The 26697-nt window shown below is 43.8% G+C and overlaps 1 protein-coding gene across 2 annotated transcripts in view; it reads right to left on the reverse strand.

Annotated features, from left to right (window-relative positions):
* PTCHD4 (patched domain containing 4) overlaps positions 1-26697 on the reverse strand; it is a 115818-nt gene that overhangs the window by 49112 nt on the left and 40009 nt on the right. For both annotated transcript variants that reach the window (XM_073335093.1, XM_073335091.1), the window contains exon 2: positions 25649-26129. In XM_073335093.1, coding sequence (XP_073191194.1) covers positions 25649-26129 — 481 coding nt within the window. The remainder of the gene's footprint in view (positions 1-25648; positions 26130-26697) is intronic.

Consider the following 26697-nt stretch of genomic DNA (forward strand, 5'->3'; position numbering starts at 1 on the left):
CTGAGTGCTACAACAATCTTATATTGTAATCACAGACATCCTAGGTTAATAATGACCTTGCCTTTGCCAGATTATCTAGTTTCTGTCCCTGCCAATAGCAACCAAGGGTTAAAACATGTTTATGACACATAGTTAAAATATTGTGGGGAGGGAATGTGTTCATCCAGACAACATAGAAAAGGTACAAGCAAAAGGTAGACAGTTGGAGTACTGTGACTGCTACTTATTAAACTGGGCAAAATCCATTCATTGTTACTTTGTCCTTCCCCTAAGACTCTCAGAGTGTTGTATCCATGTGCCATCCTAGAGGCCTCTATTCAGTAAGAGACTTAAGTATATGCTTAACTCCATTCCTATTCAGGAAAGCACTTAAAGGCATACTTAACTTTAAGCATGTGGTTATATCCCCTTGACTTCAGTGCATAAAGTTACACATGTGCTTAAGTGTTTTCCTGAATAGAGATGCTTTCCTCAATGGAACCCATACTTAGGGCCTGATCCAACATACACTAAAGTCAATAGTAGCCTTTCCACTGATGTCAATAGGCATTGGATCAGGCACTTCGATTGTAAGCAATTTGGGGCCAAGACTGTCCTTTTAATTACGTTACATTTATGTTGACCTACACAGCAGGGCTCTGATTCATGACTGCGGCCACCAGCGGATACTACAATACAAAGAAATAATAAATAATAATAATAATACAAGTTATACAAACATTCATTCTTAAAGTCATAGGGTGAAATCTCTACTCCACTGACTCTCTCAGACTTCCCGTGTAATACAGGTTATGTTTGTATTGTGGAAAGTGCTTTAGTCTCCCATCCTGGGTCACACACAGTGATGCATATGTACCCACTTCTTCCGTAAAAGCCCAGGTGTACTCCTCTTCCAGCTTTGCTGCTATTGGTCGTGAGAGCTGCAGAGTATAGGAGCAAGAGTGAGCTATGTCAAACCAAGCAGGATGCACCCTTTGGTTTCCCTCATTGTGTAAGTTATGTCCAGGTCAAGTTGCAAATTGAGAAAATGCAAGCTGTTTTTGTTGATAAAACAAAACGGCACCAGCAAGAGGCGAAGGCCTGAATGGTTTTCCTTCTCCTTTCACAAATCTGTTTTTTTTAAAAAAAGAGACAAGCTTCGCTAATTTTGCTTTATGTGCAAAACTTTTCACACAGAAATGCTGGTGACTCGGAACCTAAATCACCACATTCCAGTACATGACCACAGATAATCAGCAAAAAAAATTTTTAGGTGGTTGTTACTTTTTATGCAGTATTTGACTCTCTAAGGATAGTAATTTATCCTAAATGTTAAGAATCTGCCCCTAAATTTGTTTTCCAGTATTAAACGTATCACAGAGCAGAGTGCTCTCATGAAACAGCACATATTGAATGAAAAGCTCTTTAGAGAGTTTCCCCATCCTGCAAATCTCCTGCACTTTCAGATGTTTGTATTTTAAGAGCTACTTTATTTAATGAGCCTCTGTTTTTAATGATGCTTGCTTTATACTGGCATAGAGTATATGTGGAAGGTTTTTCAAAACTGCCTAACTGACTTAAGACAACAAGTCAAGGAAATGTGCTCCTAAATCCTTTAGACACCTTTGAAAGTCTCTCCCTACGTGGCCAAGACAGACCCTCTGATACATGTGAACGAGCAGCTCCTCATAGAAACTTTATGAACCTAGCCAAGGTGAAAATGAAGCATATATAAGGAAATCTTGTCCCATCCCAACACATGCTGCCTCTCCATGGATGAAGAGGTTTCCAGATGCACTGGACTAGTGTAACTCCTCTACAGAAGCATGGAAAGATATCAGGATATAGAGCATGGCTAGGCACAGATAACTCTTGCCGCACTAGGGGCAGTGATGAGCCATGAGAAAAATGGGAGGGGGGAAGGAAGCATGGATCTGCAACTGTAGATACATGTAATTATTTCATCTCTACAACAATTTGTGGGCCAACCCAGACAATCTGAAAAGTTAATTGGTTCATCGAAAGTGTACTAGAAGCTTTTCTCCTAAGTTCATACCCAGGTCTATTTGGACACAAAACATTATACTAGGTTATTATTAAGTTTTACTTTGTTTATAGATACATGAACAGTGCAACAAGAGTTTTCCTACATTCTGACTGTGCATGTCTCCAAAAATAAATAGGACCTTTTGCCAGTGATTACAGAAACACAGAGCACAGAAAACATAGATGGAATTAAGTTAAATTTGCTTGTTCTTATCAGGGCGGGTACCCTACGTTCCCCATCCCATTTGGTTTCAATTAGATCGTAATAGTAATGCTCCTTTTCTAAGTCAAGTAAGACCGTGATTCAGTAAAATGGTTCAAGAGACACTCATAGAATCATAGAATGTCAGGGTTGGAAGGGACCCCAGAAGGTCATCTAGTCCAACCCCCTGCTCGAAGCAGGACCAATTCCCAGTTAAATCATCCCAGCCAGGGCTTTGTCAAGCCTGACCTTAAAAACCTCTAAGGAAGGAGATTCTACCACCTCCCTAGGTAACGCATTCCAGTGTTTCACCACCCTCTTAGTGAAAAAGTTTTTCCTAATATCCAATCTAAACCTCCCCCACTGCAACTTGAGACCATTACTCCTCGTTCTGTCATCTGCAAACGTTGAGAACAGTCTAGAGCCATCCTCTTTGGAACCCCCTTCCAGGTAGTTGAAAGCAGCTATCAAATCCCCCCTCATTCTTCTCTTCTGCAGGCTAAACAATCCCAGCTCCCTCAGCCTCTCCTCATAAGTCATGTGTTCTAGACCCCTAGTCATTTTTGTTGCCCTTCACTGGACTCTCTCTAATTTATCCACATCCTTCTTGAAGTGTGGGGCCCAAAACTGGACACAGTACTCCAGATGAGGCCTCACCAATGTCGAATAGAGGGGAACGATCACGTCCCTCGATCTGCTCGCTATGCCCCTACTTATACATCCCAAAATGCCATTGGCCTTCTTGGCAACAAGGGCACACTGCTGACTCATATTGAGCTTCTCGTCCACTGTCACCCCTAGGTCTTTTTCCGCAGAACTGCTGCCTAGCCATTCGGTCCCTAGTCTGTAGCTGTGCATTGGGTTCTTCTGTCCTAAGTGCAGGACCCTGCACTTATCCTTATTGAACCTCATCAGATTTCTTTTGGCCCAATCCTCCAATTTGTCTAGGTCCTTCTGTATCCTATCCCTCCCCTCCAGCGTATCTACCACTCCTCCCAGTTTAGTATCATCCACACTCACCTTACATTTGTTTCTGGTGTTACAGGTATTTATGGGCATGTTAAAATAGCAGGGAATTAGGATTGAGATTACTTTTTAAAATCAGGCCAACAGATTGGTCTAGACGGCCTATCATTATTTGTAAAATGTATGATTTTTAAAACCAAAAATCTCATAATGTCAGCAAAGCTGTGGCCAATGAGTGAAAGAAGTAGCTTCTTTGGAAGAGTTGATATCCTGATTGAATGATAATCTGGCAAAACTTTGGGAAATATCTATCTTCTTTCTCATACCATGCCTACCGCCATGATAATATACATAATTAAAGGTGTAATTAGAGAGAAATATCACTATTTCCATATAATTAAAGTTTATGTGATAAGGTTGTGTACTAGTTACATGTAGCAAACAGTGTAACTTCAGTTATTACAGTGAAATCTATTAAGTATGAATCAAGAGGGGTAATGATTAATTATTCAGTCACATAGTTGACCTTCCAGTTTTGTGAAATAGTGGTAACAGGAAGGTAAAGATAACCACAGTGTAGTTACATTAATGTTCCAGCAGAATTACAATGTAATTACAGTAGTTGTTTTATAAAGTGTAAATCTTTTCCAGTCTTAGGGACTTTACGTTTTCTTCGTTATGAGCTGGGGTTTATGGTATTGGAAGAATTTCTGGAAATGAAAAAGAAAAGGAGTACTTGTGGCACCTTAGAGACTAACCAATTTATTTGAGCATAAGCTTTCGTGAGCTACAGCTCAGCTTATGCTCAAATAAATTGGTTAGTCTCTAAGGTGCCACAAGTACTCCTTTTCTTTTTGGGGATACAGACTAACACGGCTGCTACTCTGAAACCTGGAAATGAAAAGAAACTAACATGAGGAAGAACTATAAATACATTTAATTACACAGAAGTAGAGTCAGCATTGATATTACTTTTTTTCTGCATTTGTTTTATTTTCAAGGGCTCCCTTTGATCTCTATTTATCCCTCACCCCCATTTTCTCTACACTAGATGAATGTTCCATTTAAGTCCCGGTAGATATTATTGGCAGAGCCATTTAAAGCTGCTTACTGCTGCTTCTTCTATTCCAAGCTTGGTTTTCAGATCAAAGAACGTTTGGTCAGTATTTTTCCAAGGTTAAACCTTCATACCTATTCAGCCAAAAATGTTTAAAGGAGAAAATCTGTTTTAAAGTAATCTATATTTTAATGGTAGATCATTGTTTTTGCTTACTAATACACAACAGTGCAGGTGCCAAATTGGATAAAGCCGTATTAAAAGCCATTCAAACACTGTTGCTGCATACATCTATACAAGATGGGCTTGCAGCCATTGCGACAAAAGATATGAAGGGCTCTTAAAAAGTAAGTGACAAAACCCAGTAACAGTTGTGTCAAACTGCCTGGTAATGTTTGGGGAAGGAGGGCCTTATTTTCTGGTGTAAAAGTGCATGAGAACTGTAATATTTATTAAACAAGCACTCAGGAGTCAGTTTAATTGAAGAGAAACCACGGCACATTTATTAACCATGAAAGCACTCCACTCAGTCTAATCCTGCTCAGGAATCTAGTTCATTCTGGCTATGCTCAGGAGCTTGACAAAGAGATCAGCATACTCCTTTCCATACTAGCAAATTGATGCCTAGCCCTTTTGTCCTGCTTTTTAACTACTTTAATTCCCCTAAAATGACACAATTAATTTTGAAATAATATAGCACAGAATGGTCAACAGATCTTGAAATGATTTTCAAAGCGGTATTTATAGGCATTGTATTTTATTTCAGTGCTGGTTTCCCCAGGACACTGCCTCTAACATATCAGAGTCAAGGCTAATTATGCTGAAGCTTTAGTTGGGGGTTATTTAAACAGGATGGGGCAGTGCTGAGCATCAGAACATAGGACTGGAAGGGACCTCTTGGTTCATCAAGTCCTGTCTCCTACTATCTAAGGCAACCCCATCATATAATCCCATTCATAATCTGCAATATATTAGAGCTAGGTGTTGATATTGTTTACTATTACTGTACTGCTTTACGGGGGATACTAATGCTTGTAGCAACTGGCACGGATACCTATGCTCTTGTTCCTGTATCTTTTCATTGAGCAATGGAATTTTCATCTTGCCTCCTGTATCAGTCTGTGGCTGGGATGTTGGAGGTCTTTCAAGGAAACATCTGACCTTCCATTTCCACAATATGGTCATGGCTCCGCTATGGGGATGGTGCCTCTTGCTGCCTTCCAGCTGTTATCACAAGCTGGGCATGTTGGGATGGGGAAGTGGCAGGTCAATGGCCCCATGCAGCTTTGTGCAGAAGCTAGCACCTGTAGGGAAGCCTTGCACAGCAGGTTGGTGCTCTCCTCAGTGTTCCTAAAGCCACTAGTATACCGGCTGCTGTCCTGTGATGGCATTGTGCAGCCAGCTACCGCCCCCCCCCCCGGGGAGCGATGTACATCCTCCCATTGCAAAGTGGTACCAGCTGTCGGAGCTATAAGAAAGCCCTTCTTAAGCAAATCACTAGCTAGCCAGTTGTCCTTGAGTTTGGTTGTATCCATCATAAACGAGGACTGTGTAGTGAACTATGGTATTTTAATAATTGAAAATTTCCACAGAAAACGGCAGGAACAGCACATCTTACAAAGCCAGTTTTAACTTCCCCTCCGCACAGAGCCTGGGAGCCCCTGCCCCACTTCCCAGGCAGAACACTGGCCTCTCTACTCCACCTCTACATTCCACTTCATGTTAAATCAGTTATCTATCAGACAAGTAGTATGGGCTAGCAGCTAGGCCTCTGGACTAGGATCTCAGTTTTATTCCCAACTCTTACATTTGACATTGGGCAAGTCACCTCTTGGTGCCCCTGTTTCCTTTCCCTTCCTGCCTATTTGAACTGTAAGTTCTTCAGGGCAGATATTGTCTTCTACTATGCATTTATACAGCACCTAGCACAATAGGGCCTTAATTTTGTACTGTAATAAAAATAAAAGCAATACAGAACAACAGTATATCTGCTGTAAATAATCCAGGCCAATTTTGCCCCTGGTACAATTCCACTAACTATGGTAGGCTTCTCCCAGTGATAAATTTGGTCCATGGGGTTTTAGTTTCTATCATTTATAAAAACAATAAGGAGATGCATCTGAAGAAGTGAGGTTTTTACTCACGAAAGGTTATGCTCAAATAAATCTGTTAGTCTTTAAGGTGCCACCGGACTCCTTGTTGTTTTTGTGGATACAGACTAACACAGCTACCCCCTGATACTTATCATTTACAAAGGGTTAATTGAAAAGGTTTCTGGAAAAAAAGGATCACACACATAGAGATTTCTCTCTGTTGACAAGCAATATGTCTCATCACAAAGCCATTATTATCTTTTCTAACATAGAGAAATATAGATACCTCTCAGCCATGCATTCAGAAATGTAAGGGGCAAGAATCTCAGAGAGTTCTTCTGTATTTCTGTTAGGACCAAATTGCTGAGTCTATCAAGATCCAGACAGCACATGGCAAAAATGGTGTGTGCATCATCAAAACATTCACAGAACCTAAAGCTTAATCCAAAGCCCAGTGAAGTCAGTGAAGATCTTGGCTATAGTTGTTTCACTACTTGTTAGAGGCCTAGTGCTGTACTGCTGGTACAGAGGGATAAATAATATCCAAGGGCCATGTCATACCCTCAATGCACATGTAACACCCATTAAGTCAATGACAATGGCACCTGTGTTTCCAATGGCAGAATCTGACTCATAGGAATTAGAATCATCTCATCAAGGTCCTTACTCATCGTGGTCTTACCAATGCAGTATTGTTCCCTGCAGTACAGCAGATGACGTCAGAAGCTGGAGAACTCTGAAGGAGCTGTCAAGGCACTGGAAGTGCTGAAGTTCTGCTCCAGCGGGTTCTACTTCTACTTCTTGTCCATCCTGGGGAACTGGAACCTTTAATAGGCCACCCCTATGGCAAAGCTGTGCTCCTCCAGATGGTGAGGGACAGTGGGAAAGAGGAAGCAGGAAGCTTATTTAGTGGGGGTAGAGGTTAGGAATATGGGAGGAGAGAGATGGTATGCCCCGTCCATCCTGTTTTTGAGTGCTGACTGGATACTGCTGCATCTCCTGTGGGAGCAGCTGAGGCCTTAGTTGTCATTTAGAAGATTATTTGTGTTTGACTGTTTAAAGAACAGAATTAGCAAATGCAAAGAGGCAACCAGGAGAGTATGAATTATGATTGAACAATGTCACCTCATTTGGTGATTCTCTACACACGGCATTTCTATAGGAACATGATGCACAAAGAAATTTACAAAAACACCATCTCTAATAAGAGAGAATAATGGGAAACTATTATCCTGGGCACCTTGGCAATTAAAGGGGATATTTTCAAAGTGAGGAACCACAAGGCTTCTACTGATGGAAATGGGAATTGTGCGGCTAAAACACCACCCTGTGCTTTGAAATTAGAGAAACAGCTAAGAAACGAGAAAATTCTTCAGATTTTGCCAGTGGAATCAGACACTGAACTGAAATTTATGCTCCACATCTTTCTTCCTTTAATGTTAATCCTTTGTCTTTTCCTTCCATTACAACCAGCCTTTACTACCTCCTTGTTATGAGCAAGACTGTAACCTTCTAATATGCCCTGAGTAAAGAGCAGTGCATAGCTGCCCCATCCCCGGAATACAGCAAGAACAGATTGTAACTCACAGCATTACAGGACTGATAAATAAAAGATATATATGTATGTAGTAGTTAATAACTGTTCTCAAGTGTGGCACCAACGGACACACAAGAATATGTAGCATTGTTCATAAAGTAGAATGTCTAATAAAGTTGTTTTTATGAACTACAAATGGCTTCCTAAGTGTAGCTCTTAACACAGGCATGTTCCTTCCCTCACACACACAGAGGGGTGGAGAGGAGACACTGAGATAGACCAAGTTAGAAAAGATCATGCTGAAGATGAGCATGGACAGAGGAAAAAAGACGTATACAGAAACACATTAGAAGGGCTGTAAAGTAGTCTGAAGTAAACATGGTGCAGAAGGAATAGGAAGAAAATGAAGGCCATCAGCCTTGGCAAGACTGAATTTGAAATGGCAAAGAGCTCACCCTGAGAGAGGGTTCATAGTGTGAGAATGAGCAAAGAGAGAGAGGCTGGGCTGGAGGCAGATTTTGGAATCAGCTGCATAAAAATAACAGTTGAAATAATTGGCAAGGACGAATTTGCCCAGGGCAATGTACCGAAACCAGAGGCCTGCGGGACAGAGGCATACAAGGTAGGGAGAGAGGGAAGAGGATTATCCAAAAAAGATGGGGGAAGGATTATCCAGCAAGGCAGGAGGGGAATCCAAGAAGCAAAGAAATGGAGGCGGGAATGATGAGATGTATTAAAGGCAGCAGAGAAAATTAGCTAAGCTGAGCTGTGACTTAGGGCATGTCTACACTAGAAAGGTACGTTGACTTACTGTGGTGACTGATTTCCACACTACCCTCTTGTTGGTGGTGCGCATCGTCACCAGGAATGCTCCCACTGACTTAAAAGGGGCAATGTGGGGGGGGGGGGGGCTCAGAGCCCAGGCTCTCAGCTCCACACACAGCTCCCTGTCAGGAGCCTGGCTGCCCCCCGGACGCTCAGCTCCCGGCTCCACATGGGTGGCCTAGTGGCTGCCCTGAAACTCCTGATTTCCCACTCCCTTCGGGGGGGCAGCCGGGATCCCGGCAGTGTAGAGCGGGAAACTGAGAGCCTGGGGAGGGGTTGCGGGGGCAGTCAGGGAATTATAATGATGAATGGACTTACTGAATCACTGCCAGTTCTGAAAAAGTCATGGAGAAATGGGGAGGTCAGAAAACTGGGGAGAGAGGGAGAAAGGAAATGTGATGAGGATTTAAAAAAGAGAGAGAGAGGGAATTACCGACTCCCTAAATCTAACTTCAATGTCCAGACAAAGGGAAGGGTATAATATTAAGGGGGAAAATCATTAGACAGCTAGAAGATAAGGGAACTGGGTAGAATTCATCCCTATGCAGAGAGACAACACAGGGCCCATATCCCACTCAAGTCCTCAAACTAGGCTTAAGTGATGCATAGGCCTTTTGCTGGCTCCCTGCATAGGGGCGAATTTCACCAACCATGATCTACAAATAGCATGGGTTTATAAAAGGGAAATCATGCTAAACATGATGTCTCTTTTGATGCGATTACAAAATTAAGAGAACAAAGTAGCTAATAATAGCAGATCCAATATGTCTTGATTTGAGTAAAGCACACAATGAGATGTCTTGCACCATCTTACTGCACTGATGAGTGCAAATTGGCTTGGGTGTGCGTCACCAGGAGTGAAATCCAGCTGAAGGAAAAGGGATAATCAAATGCCAATGACTCACATGGGCAATGATTAATTATTTATACACAATAGCGCTGAAAGCGAACACAGAACTGTAGATCAAGGAGGCTGTGCCTGATGAACCACAGTTGCTCTGGAGGGCTTAAACGCTCAGGGTACTACAGGAAAATGGACCAAAACAATACGGAAGTGCTCACTGGAGTTGGAATGCAGCTGAGAACACCTGGGGTTTGAGGAGGGATAACTCAGTGATTTGAGCATTGGCCTGTTAAACCCATGGTTGTGAGTTCAATCCTTGAGGGGCTGATCTGGGGCAGAAATCGGGGATTGGGTCCTGCTTTGAGCAGGGGGCTGGACTAGATGACCTCCTGAGGTCCCTTCCAACCTGGAGATCCTATGAATCTTAGGAGGAGTGTGAGAGAGTTTCTTGTACATTGCTGGGAGGCTATTCCAGGGCAACATTAAACCACAGGCACTTTTTATCTGCAGAGATTTGTACAAACGTTAACTACTTAAACACTCACTGGGACCCCCTTGGAGGATAGGAATTGCACAAGGGGGGGATTAAATAGCAATAATAGTATGACACTGAGCGGAGGGAAATTGAGGCTGAGTCTCACGGCAGCGCGAGCAAAGCTATTCATCTGACCCTTCACTGAGAGGAACGAGAGAAAATTTACCCCTTTTGTTTTTCCATAGCCCAAAGGTTCATGAAGTCATAGAGTTTAAGGCCAGAAGGAATCATAGGCTTATGTCGTTTGATCTCTGATATAACACAGGCCAAAGAACATCACCCAGTAATTTCTGCACCAAACCCATAACTTCTGTTTGACCTATAGCATATCTTTAGAAAGACATCCAAACTTAATCTGAAGACTTCATAGTACAGAAATCCACCATGTCCTTAGGTAAATTGTTCTAATGATTAGTTACCTGCAAACTATTAAACATTTCCTTTACGTCTGGTCTGAATTTATTTAGCTTCAGCTTCCAACCATTGGATCTTGTTATTCCTTTTCCTGCTAGATTAAAGAGCTGTTGACTATCATAGATCTCTTCCTAAGTGTTTGTAGACTGAGCTCAAGTAATCTCTTAACCTTCTCGTGGATAAACTAAGTAGATTGAGCTGTAAGGCAGGGTTTCCAGACATCACGTCATTTTTGTCGTCCTTTTCTGAATCCTTTCCAATTCGTCAATATCTTTTTGAATTGTAGACACCAGAAGTAGACATAGTATTTCAGTAATAGTCTCACCAATGCCATATACAGAGCTAATACACGCCCTACTCGTCAGGAGTTGTATTTGCCCCCTGAGCTAAAGCATCAAATCACACTGGAAGCTCATGTTCAATTGGTTATCTACTATGACCCCAAAGCCCTTTTTAGAGCCACTGTTTTCCCAGATACAGTCCCCCATCTTTTAAGATCTACATTCCTTGTTCCTAGATCTATGATCTAGCATGTTAAAACACATGTAGTTTGAAATGGGTGATACCAAGGGATCCAGGTCAACCTCTCCTCATATTATTTACCACTCAACCAATTTTTGTATCATCTCCACATTTTACAAGAAATGATTTTATATTGTCTGCCCAATTCTTGATAAAGATATTGAATAGCATGGGATCAGAACAGATTCCTGCTGGACCCCAATAGAAAAATCCCCACTGGATGATTCCCCATTTACAATTACTGTTTTTAATCCATTTAATAGGGGCTTCATTGATTTTGTATAATGATAATATTTTTTATCAGAATACCATGCAGGCCTAAGCCAAATCTCTTACAGAAGTTAAAATATATTATGTCAACACAGTTACTTTTATCATCAAATTTGGGATCTCATTAAAAATATCAGATTTGTCTGACTTATTTTCCATAAAAGCATGGTGATCCGCATTGATTATCCTGCCATCTTTTAATTCTTCACTGAAAGCATCCCAGATCAACCTTTCCATGATTTTGCCTGGGATTGATATCAGTCTAACCAGCTTAGAGTTTCCCAGGTCATCTGGTTTACACTCAGCACTGTTTTTTTCCAGTCTTCTGGAACATCCCCCGAGTTGTTAAAAATCGGCATTGATGGTTCAGAGCACTCTTCAGCCAATTCCTTTCATACTCCTGGGTGCAAGATGTCTGGTCCTGCAGACTTAAAAATGTAGAAATGTAATAGTTCCTGTTTAACATCCTCCCTTGTTACTGGTGGAATAGAAAATATTTCATTATCACTGTACAGTGTGAATAAATCAGCCTGCTTCTTTCCGCATACTGAATAGAAATATTTGTCCAGTACATTTTCTACATCATAAGAGAGAATGTTATCATTCTTGTCTAGTATCAGTTGTAGTCGACTCCGAGGGTTTTGTTTGTTCCTGATATAGTTCAAACATTCCTTCATATTGTCCTTAACTCGCCATCAAGAAGGCGAATAGTAGTCCTCAAATGGCTAAATCAACTCCCAGTTCTCAGTGAATTCAAAATGAAGTTCCTGAGGTCCAGGGTCAGCCACAGTGGAGACTGGAGAATTTCTAATGTTGAATGATCCTCACAAGGTCATTCTCCAGTCTCACCAGCAGTACTTGAACATAGAAATTCACACCCACTACTGTAGTCCCCCCTCTCCTTCAGCCTGGATTTAGTCCCATATCACACTCATTATTCCATATTGACCAAGAATATGGTCCCTTTCCTCCCTCTTTTCATCCTCCAAGAAAATACTGCATTGCAGCTTCTGTAGCAATTAGTCAATCTGCAGCTGTGGCTCTGAGGAACCATACCTTCTCTTAGCCTAGCAAGGCATTGCACACTGCTAATTAGTGCCCATTGGTCCAGACTTTTGAATGGATCAGGAACACACGGAGCCCTTTACTCTACTTTTAGCTCAGATATGGATGCCATCCTGAGCTGTTAGTTATCTCCACTGGATTGGACTGATGGTTGAAAAGTTTAATTAAGTTAATAAATGTTAGGCCAGAAGGGATCATCAGATCATCCAGTCTGACCCCCTGTATTAAGCCCATTAAAGATCACCCAGTTGCCCCAGTATTAAGCCCAATAACTCATGTTTGTCTTCCAGAAAGGCATCTTATCTCAAGACAAAGTTAGGCTGAGTCTTCTGTGGAAGAACATAACTGATTATTCCTGCTTAAATCGTGCCACTAAGGGAAACTTTAGTTTCAGCTGACAAGCCCATCGGCCTATAGAAGTGATCAATGGAGGCCCAATGATCCACACTGGTAAATGGAAAGGTCATGCATAAATTTGATTTATAGTTAAGGAGAATCTCTCTCTTTCATCCCCACTTTCTATTATTCTTATTTTCACAATACTGCCAGACCGAATGCTCCCACTTTCAATTGTAAAATGTGCAGTATGTCCCCCATACACTGCAATACTAAATGGTGGCAAATGTTGCTTTATGCCATCAATGAAGGAAGCCAAAGACACTGATCTTTTCGCATGTTCATTGAGTAAACACCAAGGAAGTGGTAGCAGTAGCTAAAATAAAATATCTTAGGGGACTGAATTGTTTAGATGAGTGTTATTCAACCAGTAGGCTGTGGCCCCCACAGGGGCCACCAAGGACAATCGGGGAAGTTGGAAGGCAGTGAAAAATTTTATCACAAATCTAAAGTAAAGAAAGTAAAATTTCCAGAATAACTTCAGGGTGGCCAAAACCTTCAGAGTTAATGAAGTCAACTGTAGAGATATAGTAGTTGTTTTCTGACAGGTTTCAGAGGAGTAGCCATGTCTGTATCCGCAAAAAGAAAAGGAGGACTTGTGGCACCTTAGAGACTAACAAATGTATTTGAGCATAAACTTTTGTGAGCTACAGCTCACTTCATCGGATGCATGTAGTGGAAAATACAGTGGGGAGATTTTATATACACAGAGAACATGAAACAATGGGTGTTACCATACACACTGTAACAAGAGTGATCAGGTAAGGTGAGCTATTACTAGCAGGAGAGCGGGGGGGAAAAACATTTTGTAGTGATAATCAAGGTGGGCCATTTCCAGCAGTTGACAAGAACATGTGAGGAACAGTGTGTGTGTGTGTGGGGGAGAAATAAACATGGGGAAATAGTTTTACTTTGTGTAATGACACATCCACTCCCAGTCTTTATTCAAGCCTAATTTAATGGTGTCCAGTTTGCAAATTAATTCCAATTTAGCAGTCTCTCATTGGAGTCTGTTTTTGAAGTTTTTTTGTTGTAATATTGCAACTTTTAGGTCTGTAATCAAGTGACCAGAGAGATTGAAGTGTTCTCCGACTGGTTTTTGAATGTTATAATTCTGGATGTCTGATTTGTGTCCATTTATTCTTTACGTAGAGACTGTCCAGTTTGGCCAATATACATGGCAGAGGAGCATTGCTGGTACATGATGGCACATCCTTGCTTACAGACAGCCCCCCAACCTGAAGCAAATACTCACCAGCATCCACATTCCACACAACAAAAACATTAACCCAGGAACCTGTCCTTACAACAAAGCCCGTTGCCAACTGTGTCCACGTATTTATTCAGGGGACACCATCATAGGGCCTAATCACATAAGCCACACTATCAGAGGCTCGTTCACCTGCACATCTACCAATGTAATATATGCCATCATGTGCCAGCAATGCCCCTCTGCCATGTACTTTGGCCAAACCGGACAGTCTCTACCTAAAAGAAAAACTTCAAAAACAGACTCCAATGAGAAACTGCTAAATTGGAATTAATTTGCAAACTGGACACCATAAACTTAGGCTTGAATAAATACTGGGATTGGATGTGTCTTTACATAAAGTAAAACTATTTCCCCATGTATATTCCCCCCCCCCACACACACACACACTGTTCCTCACACGTTCTTGTCAACTGCTGGAAATGGCCCACCTTGATTATCACTACAAAAGTTTTTTTTTTTTCTCTCCTGCTGGTAATAGCTCACCTTACCTGATCACTCTTGTTACAGTGTGTATGGTAACACCCATTGTTTCATGTTTTCTGTGTATATAAAATCTCCCCACTTTATTTTCTACTGCATGCATCTGATAAAGTGAGCTGTAGCTCACGAAAGCTTATGGTCAAATAAATTTGTTAGTCTCTACGGTGCCGCAAGTACTCCTTTTCTTTTTACAAATATTTTTTACTTCAAATAAGGGTCACCAACCCAAGAAACACTGGTTTAAGTGACTGGTAAAGCCCTCAGACTCTTTACCTCTGCACAACAAGGTAAGCCAGGTAGTCCATAAAGATAGTGCATCCAACTGAAACTGCAGGGGGAATTGGAGGTAGCGGGAATGCATTTGTCCAAACTGGAATTTGGCCAAGACACTGAGGGTAAGAGCTATTCTTGCAAAAAAGTGAAATGGTTCAGATCTGACTCAGAGGGAGGACTATAACTTTATGAATCATCAAATGGCATTTCCCGCCGCACCTAGGAAACCCAGCCAACTACCAACAATACCTGACCATGCTTAGCTTACAAAATCTACCAGGATTGCAGCAGAGCATTTCATGACTGCAGCAGTCAAGTACTTTTGCTTAGAAACAGAGAGGTTTGTAACACAGAGCTACCACAGCAATATGGAGGGACATGGGAAGAACCACTCAGTACTGCAGATGGCTAATATTACTGCCAAGTGTCCATGACAGGTCAACTAAATGCACTTGGAGCCAGTTTGGCTCCAGCATGCACTATATTAATGCAGGCTGTTATCCCACCAGCGAATGGACGTCAATGCACAGGAAAGAAATGGAGTGAAAAAAGGTTGGAAATGGAAAGATTCAGTTGAATTATTAGAAAATCCCACTGGCTTGTGGTTGAACAGAGGCAAGATGTCATAGAGTTTAAAGCCAGAAGGGACCACTAGATTATCTACTCTGAGCTCCTGTATGGCTCAGGCCACCAACTGCAACCAGAACCCGCACCCTAATCCAGCAACTGAAGTGAGCCCAAAGTATTCTAACCCACAGGAGACTAGACTGTTGTGTGTCACAAGCCAAGAAAGGAGGGCCAAGGTGCACCAGTGTCTGAGGCCACCACAATGCCAGGGAAATGATCAAGTGAGATGTACTCAGATAATCCTGGCAAGTGACCTGCACCTGGTGCTGCAGAGGAAAAGGGGGGGGGAGGTCACTCCCAATATAAAATACTCCAATTTCAAGGCATGGAAAAACCTGCCCACAAGGGAATTTTTTTTCCTAACCATTTTAGAAGCTGACTTATGCTCTGAAGCATGAGTTGATATCCCTGCCTAACTGGTGGATTTTACTTTTGTAATCTTATCCAATATGAAAACATGCTCATTTATTATCTATGAAAATGCCCAAACCCTTTTTGATTTCTGCTAAGCTTGTGACATAATGATATCTTGTGGCAGTGAGTTCCGCGGGCTATTTCTTTTTATTATTAATACATTTCCTGCTTTTCAGTTTAATCAAAAGCCAAAGGCAGAAAGCACAAAATCCCTCCCAGCCTCTGCTTTTCTTGTATAAAAACTAAGGACAATCACAGTTTCTGTGCTTGACAGAGTACAGGCTTGTTTAAGCCACTCATCTCCCAGGGCACTATTTACCTGAGAGGTGGCATGGAGGAATCCAGACCATCGCCCCACCTTGCTTTCAACAGCAGCATACAGAGGAATGTTGCGAAGCTGCACATTCCCTTCATGTGCTGAGGAGGAAAGGACATGATCTTTTGAGGCACAATCCCTCCCAGTACTCCCCTTGGGGAAGGATGGTGCAGCTCTGCACTGCCCCCACACATGACAGAAGCTAGATGCCACAATCTAGCCCCAAATCTAGATGGAGTTAAGAAGAGAGTATGAAATACACTAAAGGAGGTGGAAAATGAGATCTGTATGGAAAGGTTAAGCAAAATGCACCAGGCAACTTGTGGAACTCCTTGCCAGAGGATGTTGTGAAGGCCAAGACTATAACAGAGTTCAAAAAAGAACTAGGTAAGTTCATGGAGGGTAGGTCCATCAATGTCTATTAGCCAGGATGGGCAAGGATGGTATTCCTAGCCTCTGATTGCCAGAAGCTGGGAATGGGCAACAGGGTTGGATCACTTGATGAGTACCTGTTCTGTTCATTCCCTCTGGGGCACCTGGCGTTGGCCACTGTCAGAAGACAGTATACTGGGCTAGATGGACCTTTAGTCTGACCCAGTATGGCCGTTCTTACATTCAGTCCACATATAAAATTCTCCATAAATGTCTTCAAATACATACAGAGATGTTCTAAAGAGAACAGGGAACAGTTAATCTCTTTAGTCAAGCCACACAGATCCTGAAATTATTTGGGCAGAAGCTGCAGCAGGGAAAATATTAGGAAACATTTAAAAATGTAAGGACATTTAGGCACTGGAACAAGCTGTCAGTGCAGTTTGTGGAATCACCAGCGATGAAGCTATTCATGCTGGATTTGACATCCTTCTATTAGAGATGATATATACGGAGTTAAATCATTCCTGCCATGATGCAACTTTCTCCTACCCCAAATGAGCCCATGTTAAATGTGATGTTTAACCAAGTGACACACTTTGTAACTTAAAACAATATATACTGTAGTATAACTGGTAAGGCATCCTAAAACAGACATGCCAAAGACCATTGCTAGCATGGGAGAAAAAGTATCTCTGAGTAACCTAAGCAGACAACAGTGATAAGCGCCTGCATAACAAAGCAAGCTCAGACAATAAATATTGTCTTTCATGTAGTCCCTTTCATTATGAATCATCCCAAAGCCCTCTGCAAACTGATATGCATGCTATACACAGAGATCACCACATTCACCACTAAAAAGCAGCTGCTGAAAAGTCAATGGGAGTTCATTGCCTAACTGCCCTTTGTGCCTTTAAAAACCAGCCCCTCAGACCCACCTCACAGAGAGAAGTAACTGGATCTCTGAGCTGATTAAAAACAAGGGGCTGTGAGGAGAAGCAGAGCTGGTCTCCACTTGCTAAGAACTGAAGTAGGCTTCACGACTCTAGAATCCTCTTCTGTGGGAATGGGAAGGCCCAATGGACCCAGGCAGCAGTGTACCCTCCAGATACATATATAACAGTGGAGCCTCCAGGCCCTGCTCTCTCTCCTTGTGCAGGACCCCTGAGTATGACTGCCCCAGGACTGCCTACAGAGACAAGCTGCATGGTAGAATGTCACTGCCAGACTCCTCATATACTGCCCACATGCATCCAACTGAGTTGCTTTCAGTTAGTCCACATAGGCCATACAAATACATTCTGATGCCCTTTAATCCTGCTGAAGAGCACCTCACTCTGCAATAGGGTTGCCAGGTGTCCAGTTTTCGACCGGAACGCCTGGTCAAAAAGGGACCGTGGTGGCTCCCGTCAGCACTTCTGTTAAAAGTCCGGTCAATGGCGCAGCGGGGCTAAGGCGGGCTCCTTCCCTGCCATGGCTCTGAGCAGCGGCATATCCCCCCTCCAACTCCTACACCTAGGCGCAGCCAGGGGGCTCTTCATGCTGCCCCCACCCCAAGTGCCAGTTCAGCAGCTCCCATTGGCCAGGAACCATGGCCAAAGGGAGCTGTGGATGCAGCGCCTGCAGATGGGGCGGCACCTGAGGTCGAGGTGGCGTGCAGAGCTGCCTGACCGTGCCTCTGCATAGGAGCCGGAGCATGGACATGCTGCTGCTTCCAGGAGCTGCTTGAGGTAAGCGCCACCCAGAGCAAGGACCCCTGACCCCTTTCTGCGCTCCAACCCCCCAACCCAGCCCTGATCCCCCTCCCACCTCCAAACCCCTTGGACCCAGCCTGTAGCTCCTCTTGCACCCCAAACCCCTCATCCCTAGCCCCACCCCAGAGTCTGCACCCTGAGCTAGAGCCCCCCTCCCCTGCACCCCAGCCCCCTGCCTCAGCACTGATCCCCTCCAGCCCTCCAAACCCCTCAGCCCCAGCCTGGAGCCCCCTCCTTCAGCCCAACCCCCTCATTCATGGCTCTATCCCAGAGCCTATATCCCTAGATGGCACACTCACTCCTCCCGCACCCCAAACCCCTGCTCCAGCCTGCTCCTGTACCCCAAATCCCTCATCCTCAGCCCCACACCAGAGCCCACACCTCCAGCTGGAACCCTCACTCCCCCATGCACAGCAACTCCCTGTCCCAGCCCGGAGCCCCCCCTCTGCACCCTGAACCCCTCATTTCTGGCCCCACCCTGGAACCTGCACCCACAGCCCAGAACCCGTGCCCCCTCCCACACCCCAACCCCCTGCCTCAGTCTGGAGCCCCCTCCCGTACTCCAAACTCCTCAGCTCCACCCCCCAGCTCCACCCTCCTACACCCCAAGTCCCTCCTCTCCAGGCCCACCCCAGAGTCTGCACCTCCAGCTGGAGCCCTCAAAACGCCCCACACCCCAGCCACCTGCCCCAGCCCAGAGCCCCCTCCTGCACTCCGAACCCCATTGGGTTGAAAAAGTCCAAAGTGGACAGACATGCTGCTAGCCACGTCACTCCCTTGTGTGCCATTGGCTACAGAAACTGACGTGCCTTAACTACATCAGCCTGATGAACCGAATGCAGTTCAGTGTGGTCTTCAACACTGCCTAAGAACCAGTGATACTTTCTAGTACAGTGAGTGTAATTACACTTTCTACAAGCCATTACCCTCTGATCCCACTGAGGGTTACCAAAAGAAAATACACCATTTGCTCTAGAAAATCCCTGAAAAAGCACAAGAACAAATCTGCACAGACACACCCCTGGAACCCCAACCTGAGGTATTCTTGCTACCCAAGATCCATAAACCTGGAAATCATCTCAGGCATTGGCACCCTGACAGCAGGATTGTCTGGCTATGTAGACTCCCTTCTCAGGCCCTATGCTACCAGCACTCCCAGCTATCTTCGAGACACCACTGACTTCCTGAGGAAACTACAATCCACCCTGAAAACACCATCCTGGCCACTATGGATGTAGAAGCCCTCTACACCAACATTCCACACAAAGATGGACTACAAGCTGTCAGAAACAGTATCCCCGATAATGTCACTGCAAACCTGGTGGCTGAACTTTGTGACTTTGTCCTTACCCATAACTATTTCACATTTGGGGACAATGCATACCTTCAAATCAGTGGCACTGCTATGGGTACCCACATGGCCCCACAGTATGCCAACATTTTTATGGCTGACTTTGAACAACGCTTCCTCAGCTCTTGTCCCCTAATGTCCCTACTCTACTTGCACTACATTGATGACATCTTTATCATCTGGACCCATAGAAAAGAAGCCCTTGAGGAATTCCACCATGATTTCAAAAATTTCCATCCCACCATCAACCTCAGCCTGGACCAGTTCACACAAGAGATCCACTTCCTGGACACTATGGTGCTAATAAGCGATGGTCACATAAACACCACCCTATACCAGAAACCTACTGACCGCTATTCCTACCTACATGCCTCCAGCTTTCATCCAGACCACACCGCATGATCCATTGTCTACAGCCAAGCTCGACGATACAATCACATTTGCTCCAACCCCTCAGACAGAGACAAACACCTACGAGATCTCTATCAAGCTTTCTTACAACTACAATACCCACCTGCTGAAGTGAAGAAACAGATTGACAGAGCCAGAAGATTACCCAGAAGTTACCTACTACAGGACAGGCCCAACAAAGAAAATAACAGAACGCCACTAGCCATCACCTTCAGTCCCCAACTAAAACCTCTCCAGCGCATCATCAAGGATCTACAACCTATCCTGAAGGATGACCCATCACTCTCACAAATCTTGGGAGACAGGCCAGTCCTTGCTTACAGACAGCCCCCCAACCTGAAGCAAATACTCACCAGCAACCACACACCACACAACAAAAACATTAATCCAGGAACCTATCCTTGCAACAAAGCCCATTGCCAACTGTGTCCACATATCTATTCAGGGGACACCATCATAGGGTCTAATCACATCAGCCACACTATCAGAGGCTCGTTCACCTGCACATCTACCAGTGTGATATATGCCATCATGTGCCAGCAATGCCCCTCTGCCATGTACATTGGCCAAACTGGACAGTCTCTACGTAAAAGAATAAATGGACACAAATCAGATGTCAAGAATTATATCATTCAAAAATCAATTAGAGAACACTTCAATCTCTTTGGTCACTTGATTACAGACCTAAAAGTTGCAATGCTTCAACAAAAAAACTTCAAAAACAGACTCCAACAAGAGACTGCTGAATTGGAATTAATTTGCAAACTGGATACAATTAACTTAGGCTTGAATAGAGACTGGGAGTGGATGGGTCATTACATAGAGTAAAACTATTTCCCCATGTTTATTCCCCCCCGCCACTGTTCCTCAGACGTTCTTGTGAATTGCTGGAAATGACCCACCTTGCTTATCACTACAAAAGGTTTCCCCTCCCCGCCCACCCCCTTGCTGGTAATAGCTCACCTTAAGTGATCACTCTCGTTATAGTGTGTATGGTAACACCCATTGTTTCATGTTCTCTATGTATATAAATCTCCCCACTGTATTTTCCACTGAATGCATCCGATGAAGTGAGCTGTAGCTCATGAAAGCTTATGCTCAAATAAATTTGTTAGTCTCTAAGGTGCACAAGTACTCCTTTTCTTTTTGAGAATACAGACTAGCACGGCTGCTATTCTGAAACTGTTATTACATTGCAGTTATAGGTTTTGATACCTATAATTGCCAATAATCCATATAACACTATATGACTGAGAATAAGTACCCTGTAAAACAATACAGTTAATATATGTGAATTTCAAAAATACAGGGTGAAATCCGGAGCTGCCGCAAATTGGTATAGCTTCGTTAGAGCAATCTGGTCCATATGCATTAAGACCAACAAGAGGGAGGTAAAATGACTCAATCGTGTCCTTAACCATCTGGTTATGTTAATTTGTGATAATTAGACGTGGAAAAGAATACCTCTGGCATGCATATAACAATTCTGAAATTGTGTTGTGAGTTATGACCCTAAATCCTAAAAGGAAAATATGAAAAGCTAACTGAACATTTTTTAGGCACACCGATGTTTTGACTACCTAGCCCTAAATACCCATCTATTAGGGATTTTCTGGTGCAACGGTCCATAACAAAATCAGCCTCATGACAAGCTATACTCCAGATTTGTAGAAAATTGATAAAATGAGAGACAATCCAGAATCCTGACTATTGGGAAAGCTCTTCTGGTGCCTTCTCCCCAAGAGTTCAACATTCAGTCAAACTTCTGCTAGTCCCCTGCAGAACCAGTAATTGATTGTCCCAAAAGTCAAGTCATAATCACATCCAAGGCAGAGCTGTCCCAAATTCTGGATTCACAAAACTGTGTGTTTCTGGTGGTACAGCAGTTAACAAAACCCAGTGAACATCAACAACAACAAAAGAGCTCTCACCCTGGGGAGGTCTGTCCAATAAACCCAATATTTTAGCAGTGCCTTTTTGTTATAGGGGGAGCTGGTGGTGACTCCTCTATCTAGGTTGCCTACCACTTTCCGTTACAAGAGTCTTGCAATGCTTTTTGCAATGCTCACTAAACACAAACATTCTAAAGAGTCCTGTCTAGGCTGCCTCCGAAGAAGCAGCAGCAGATACTGCCCAGATGGCAGGAAGTGCTGGGGGGAAGAGTCAGGCTGTACAGGGCTTCTTCCATCAGACCTGTCATATGGCCCCAATGTCCCAATTTCCTCCCCTGATGGCTTGGGGAAGGAGCTGCCCACCTCCAGGGGGAGTGAAGAAGAGAGCCAGGCTGGGCCAGCCCTCCACTCCCATCACTTGGACACTACATGTGGCCTCAATGGCGCATTCCCCCCTCCAGGATAACAACCATTCCTGCTAACCATTAATGTTGGTAGTCCTGCAGCTCAAGTGATGGTCTGTTCTGCAGGTTCAGGGCTGAAACCTTGCAGATGGTGCAGTATATACATAATATAATTTCTTTGTACCTTTTTCCTTTAAAAACATCTTAGTAAATTGCATTTAAAAGATCTGTTCATAAAATATTATCTAACTGACACAGTGAAACCCTTAAACATTAAGAAATGTCATGCAACCTTTAATTCAGCCCCCTTGTGATTAATTACATGTTCACATGCCTTTATAAATATATATCAACATACAGGACCCTGGCCTCATTCAGTGCACAAGGTAGATGAGTGAGGGGTGCAAATGAAAGTTTTACAGGGAAGCATAAATCCAGCATTCCTGAATTCTCAAATCCTTGACTTTGCAACCTGAATAACATTATTTTCATGTAGCTGTTTGTCTGTATTATTCATTTGTATTATGTTAGCACCCAAAGGCTCCAATCTGGAGCAAAAGCCTATTATGCTGGGTGCTGTTCAAACAATACGATAGAGGACCGTTCCTCTCCCAAGGAATTTACAGTCTAAGTGCTTGACCCAAACCCACTGTAATCAATGGGAGTGTTTCCATACCAGTGGGCTTCAGATATGGCTCTTAATAGGTGAATGCAGAACACAACAGAAAAGGAGGAGGGCATGAGGAGGCAAAATTGATGGTAGGAGCTGCTAGTAGTGAGAACAGGAGCATCCTGAAGTGGCCAAAGCACAGGCAGGACTAATGCTCTGTACAGACATACAGCTCTGTGGAAGCACAATTTGGGACACTCTTCTACCTAAGAGACCATATAGGACCAGATCTAAATGGTTAGAGCTCAGGACTGTGAACTGCAATTGCTGGGTTCTGTTCAAAGCTCTGCTATTGGTTTATTATGTGCCCAATCCTGTGTGGTCCTGGGTACCTGATGACAAGTATTTTGTATCATCAACTGGCTCTGTTATTAATGGGAGTAGAAGGCACCTGACTGCAGGAGAAGGCCTCCATGTGTCCTTGGGTAAGTCACAATTCTTGTCTTTCAGTTTATCCCTCTGGAAAAAATAAAACTTACCTACTATAGCTCTCGGGGACATGTGAACATTCATCTAATCATGTCTACAAATCAGTTGGAAATTATTGGATGAAATATACATAAAAAGGTTATTTATTTAGTTCCTCCAAACCCAAAGCAAGTACAATGTAATCCTATGGAATATTTCCTTGCAATTTCATAAAGAGCCCTTTTCTGGTAGATGTGAGCTCCAGAAAACTGCAAATAAACATAAAATTACATTTAATCTCTGGCTAGCAAACTAACAGAGTTCTGTCCTCCACCCTAAATGGTAAACTAAGGCACCCCAATCCATTTTATAACACAGTTTCATTCCAGTGTCAGACTCTGTCCCCCTCTTGTGGCTGCATCATGTAAAGCAACGTATGAGCCCGCCTAAAGCTCAAGCAGTCTCTTGGTTTTAGATCCAGAGAGCTACCAGGCACCTCAAATTCCTGTACGTGCCTTGACGTGTGTTATGATTCCTTGGGCAGGCCCATTGCCAGGACCGAGCCTGGGAGCTCTACATCAAAAGCATGAATGCAGGACCGAAGAGCTCTGGAGCTATGGATGGGGAAATTGGCAGAATAGTAAAAAACTGCAGGGAGGTGCCTTTCAACCCCCCGGTGGATGCACACTGTGGATGTAGCTAACCCTAACCCTCTGTAATCTGCCTCTTGATTTTGAGTACAGACACGCAAACAGCATAAGATGATGTAGTCTGTCAGCAGTTCTTATCCTCTTCCCTCCCCTCTGGCTCTGCACTTGTTCCCCCCGCCAGCTCAGCCTCCCACCCTCACTCCACAGACAATCACAGACATGATTGTCTCTCTCATAACGCTGCCCCTTCTGTGTTGGTCCTCTCCTGGCTCCCCGCCCCCCTCCCAGTTCTACACTCTCTCCACCCAAAAGTCTACTCCAATTCCCCTGTCAAGCAGCCTTGACTCTGTCCCACCTCCCACACACATCCCTAAGTCACTCTCCTGATCCTGTCTCTTCTGCTCTCCCCCTCCGACAGGAATGCAATGGGGGAAGAACTTTGCCTATGCTGTAGGGCTACACTCACACTGCACAGCAGTTGGGTGACCAGGAAAAACCGCATGGCTTCCCCTCCTACTGGGTCCCTCTAGTCTGTGATGTGTCCACACATGGACTTTCACCCAGAGGAGCACTGGGTGCTCAGACAACATCAGAATGGGCACAGCTTAAGAAACTAACAGGAAGAGAATGGGACAGAGCATTCTGCCCACAGGCAAGATTTCCTTCAGATCCAAAAGGCAGAATGGAGCCTTTCAAGTTGGGCCGCTCTCCTTCCACTGAGACCTAGGATGAATGGGAACACAAATGTTCAAAGGTACTGTGCAGTGGGACTACAATGTTTCACCTTGTTGACTGCACAGAGAAATGAGGTGGCAGCATCTTTGTGGATACTGCTTTATCTCCCTCTTCAGCTTACTTCCCTCGCCTGGAATCTTGCAATCAAAGAGTTAAACGAATGCAATTGAGATACGCTTAAAATACTGCACTAAAACAAACAATTTCCTTCAAAAATGGGTCCAGACATTTGCTCTTTAGCTGAAACTTCTGCCTCATGGTGTGTCGCAAGCAAATCACTGCAGAGGGTCTCTAAATTTCACAAGCCAGGGGATTATGCTCTACAGACAGTGACAGGCCCTGTGCTTACAGCCAGGCAGACACGAGGGCTGTCATCGCCTCTCTCTCAATCCCACTCATGAACCAAACTATTCCTCCACCTCCCACACAAATGAAAGAGAAAGCCTCACCAAAGAGGATGCTACATATTATTTTCTCTGCCACTCCCTACAGTCGCTTCTTACTCTTCCCACTGGCCCTCCGTCAAACACACATCAACAAATATCCATTTTCTATGCTGAGCTGACAAGTTTTTAATAACAAGGTCCCCCTTTGTTTTGTAACAGGGATTGATACAACTGCTGCTCTCCTATTGGCTGAGGTTCCAACAATGTCATTCACTCTTTTTTTTTTTTGTCTCTTACTTTGTTTTGTTTGGGATTTTCATTTAATTTTTAATTGTTTTGGTAAGGGATGGGTCAGTTTAACAAGGTGAAAAGGACCTGGACTTTCACTGAAGGTGAATTCTGCACTTTATACCCTGGGATGTAATTTACAATCCTCTCATTAAATTGCATTAATCCCATTATTATGAAGATAAAGAATTACCCATAGCGAAGAAGGGGATTCCCAGCAGGGTAGAGTTATATTTTCCGTCAGTAATGAAAAATATCCCTGCCGCAGTGACGCTGGAGATGCAGATTGTCAGTACCCCCAGTAGTCCCAGGAAAGGTTTGCCGCGCAGGCAGTCCTTCATGGAGCTCGAGAGTGTAGCAGTCAGTAGCATGAGCATCAGGCTCACCAAGATCTTGCCCCTGGCCAGGAGGCTGGTCTTGTGGAAGTCCTTCCAGAGACTAAAGGATGCCAGCGAGTAGAGCTGCAGATCTTGGTGATCCAGCTGCAGCTTGCGCATCAGTTTACAGAATTCACTCTCCCATTTTTCACCAATGAGGCCCTGGGTGACAGAGCCATAGGTCTGGAGGTAGTAGGTGATCTGGATGGCTCTGGCTGTCTTCACTCTCTGGTCCTTGCTGTTTGGCACCTCCATGACCCCTCCAAGCTGGTGTCCAATAAAACTGCTCCTTCCATCCTGAAGAGAAAAGTGAAAGAGAAGTATGTGGTTATTAAGAGCTAAAGGGACATCTTTTTTTCTTGGTTTTATAAATATACACACTGAGGGCCAGAACAAAGCCCATTTAAGTCAATAGGAGGCTCTCCATTTGCTTCATTGGGCTTTGGGTCAGGCCCCTGCTCTCTGCAACGACTCTATGTTATTTAATTTTAGTAGACCCATTTGCTATTCCATGCAGCCATTAAGGGGCTGCCAGAATATTCATCAGAGACTCAGATATTTGAGGACTAAAATGTGACATGCAAGCTCCTCACTCACTGAAGCTGATGATAGCTTTTCCAGATTTAAAACAACCAGGGGCGGCTCTATCAATTTTGCCGCCCCAAGCAGTCGCCGCCAAATTGCCACGGCCGTTGAATTGCTGCCGAGGGAAATGGACAGCCGCCCCAATCTGAATGCCGCCCCAAGCACCTGCTTGGAAAGCTGGCCCCTGGAGACGGCCCTGAAAACAACCAACAACTAAATTTCCAGTCACTGGAGTATGACAAATTTGAACAGTTAAACTTCTGGGACCTTTGTGATGTCC

This window comes from Lepidochelys kempii, chromosome 3, assembly GCF_965140265.1.
Source record: "Lepidochelys kempii isolate rLepKem1 chromosome 3, rLepKem1.hap2, whole genome shotgun sequence".
NCBI classification, from domain to species: Eukaryota; Metazoa; Chordata; order Testudines; family Cheloniidae; genus Lepidochelys; species Lepidochelys kempii.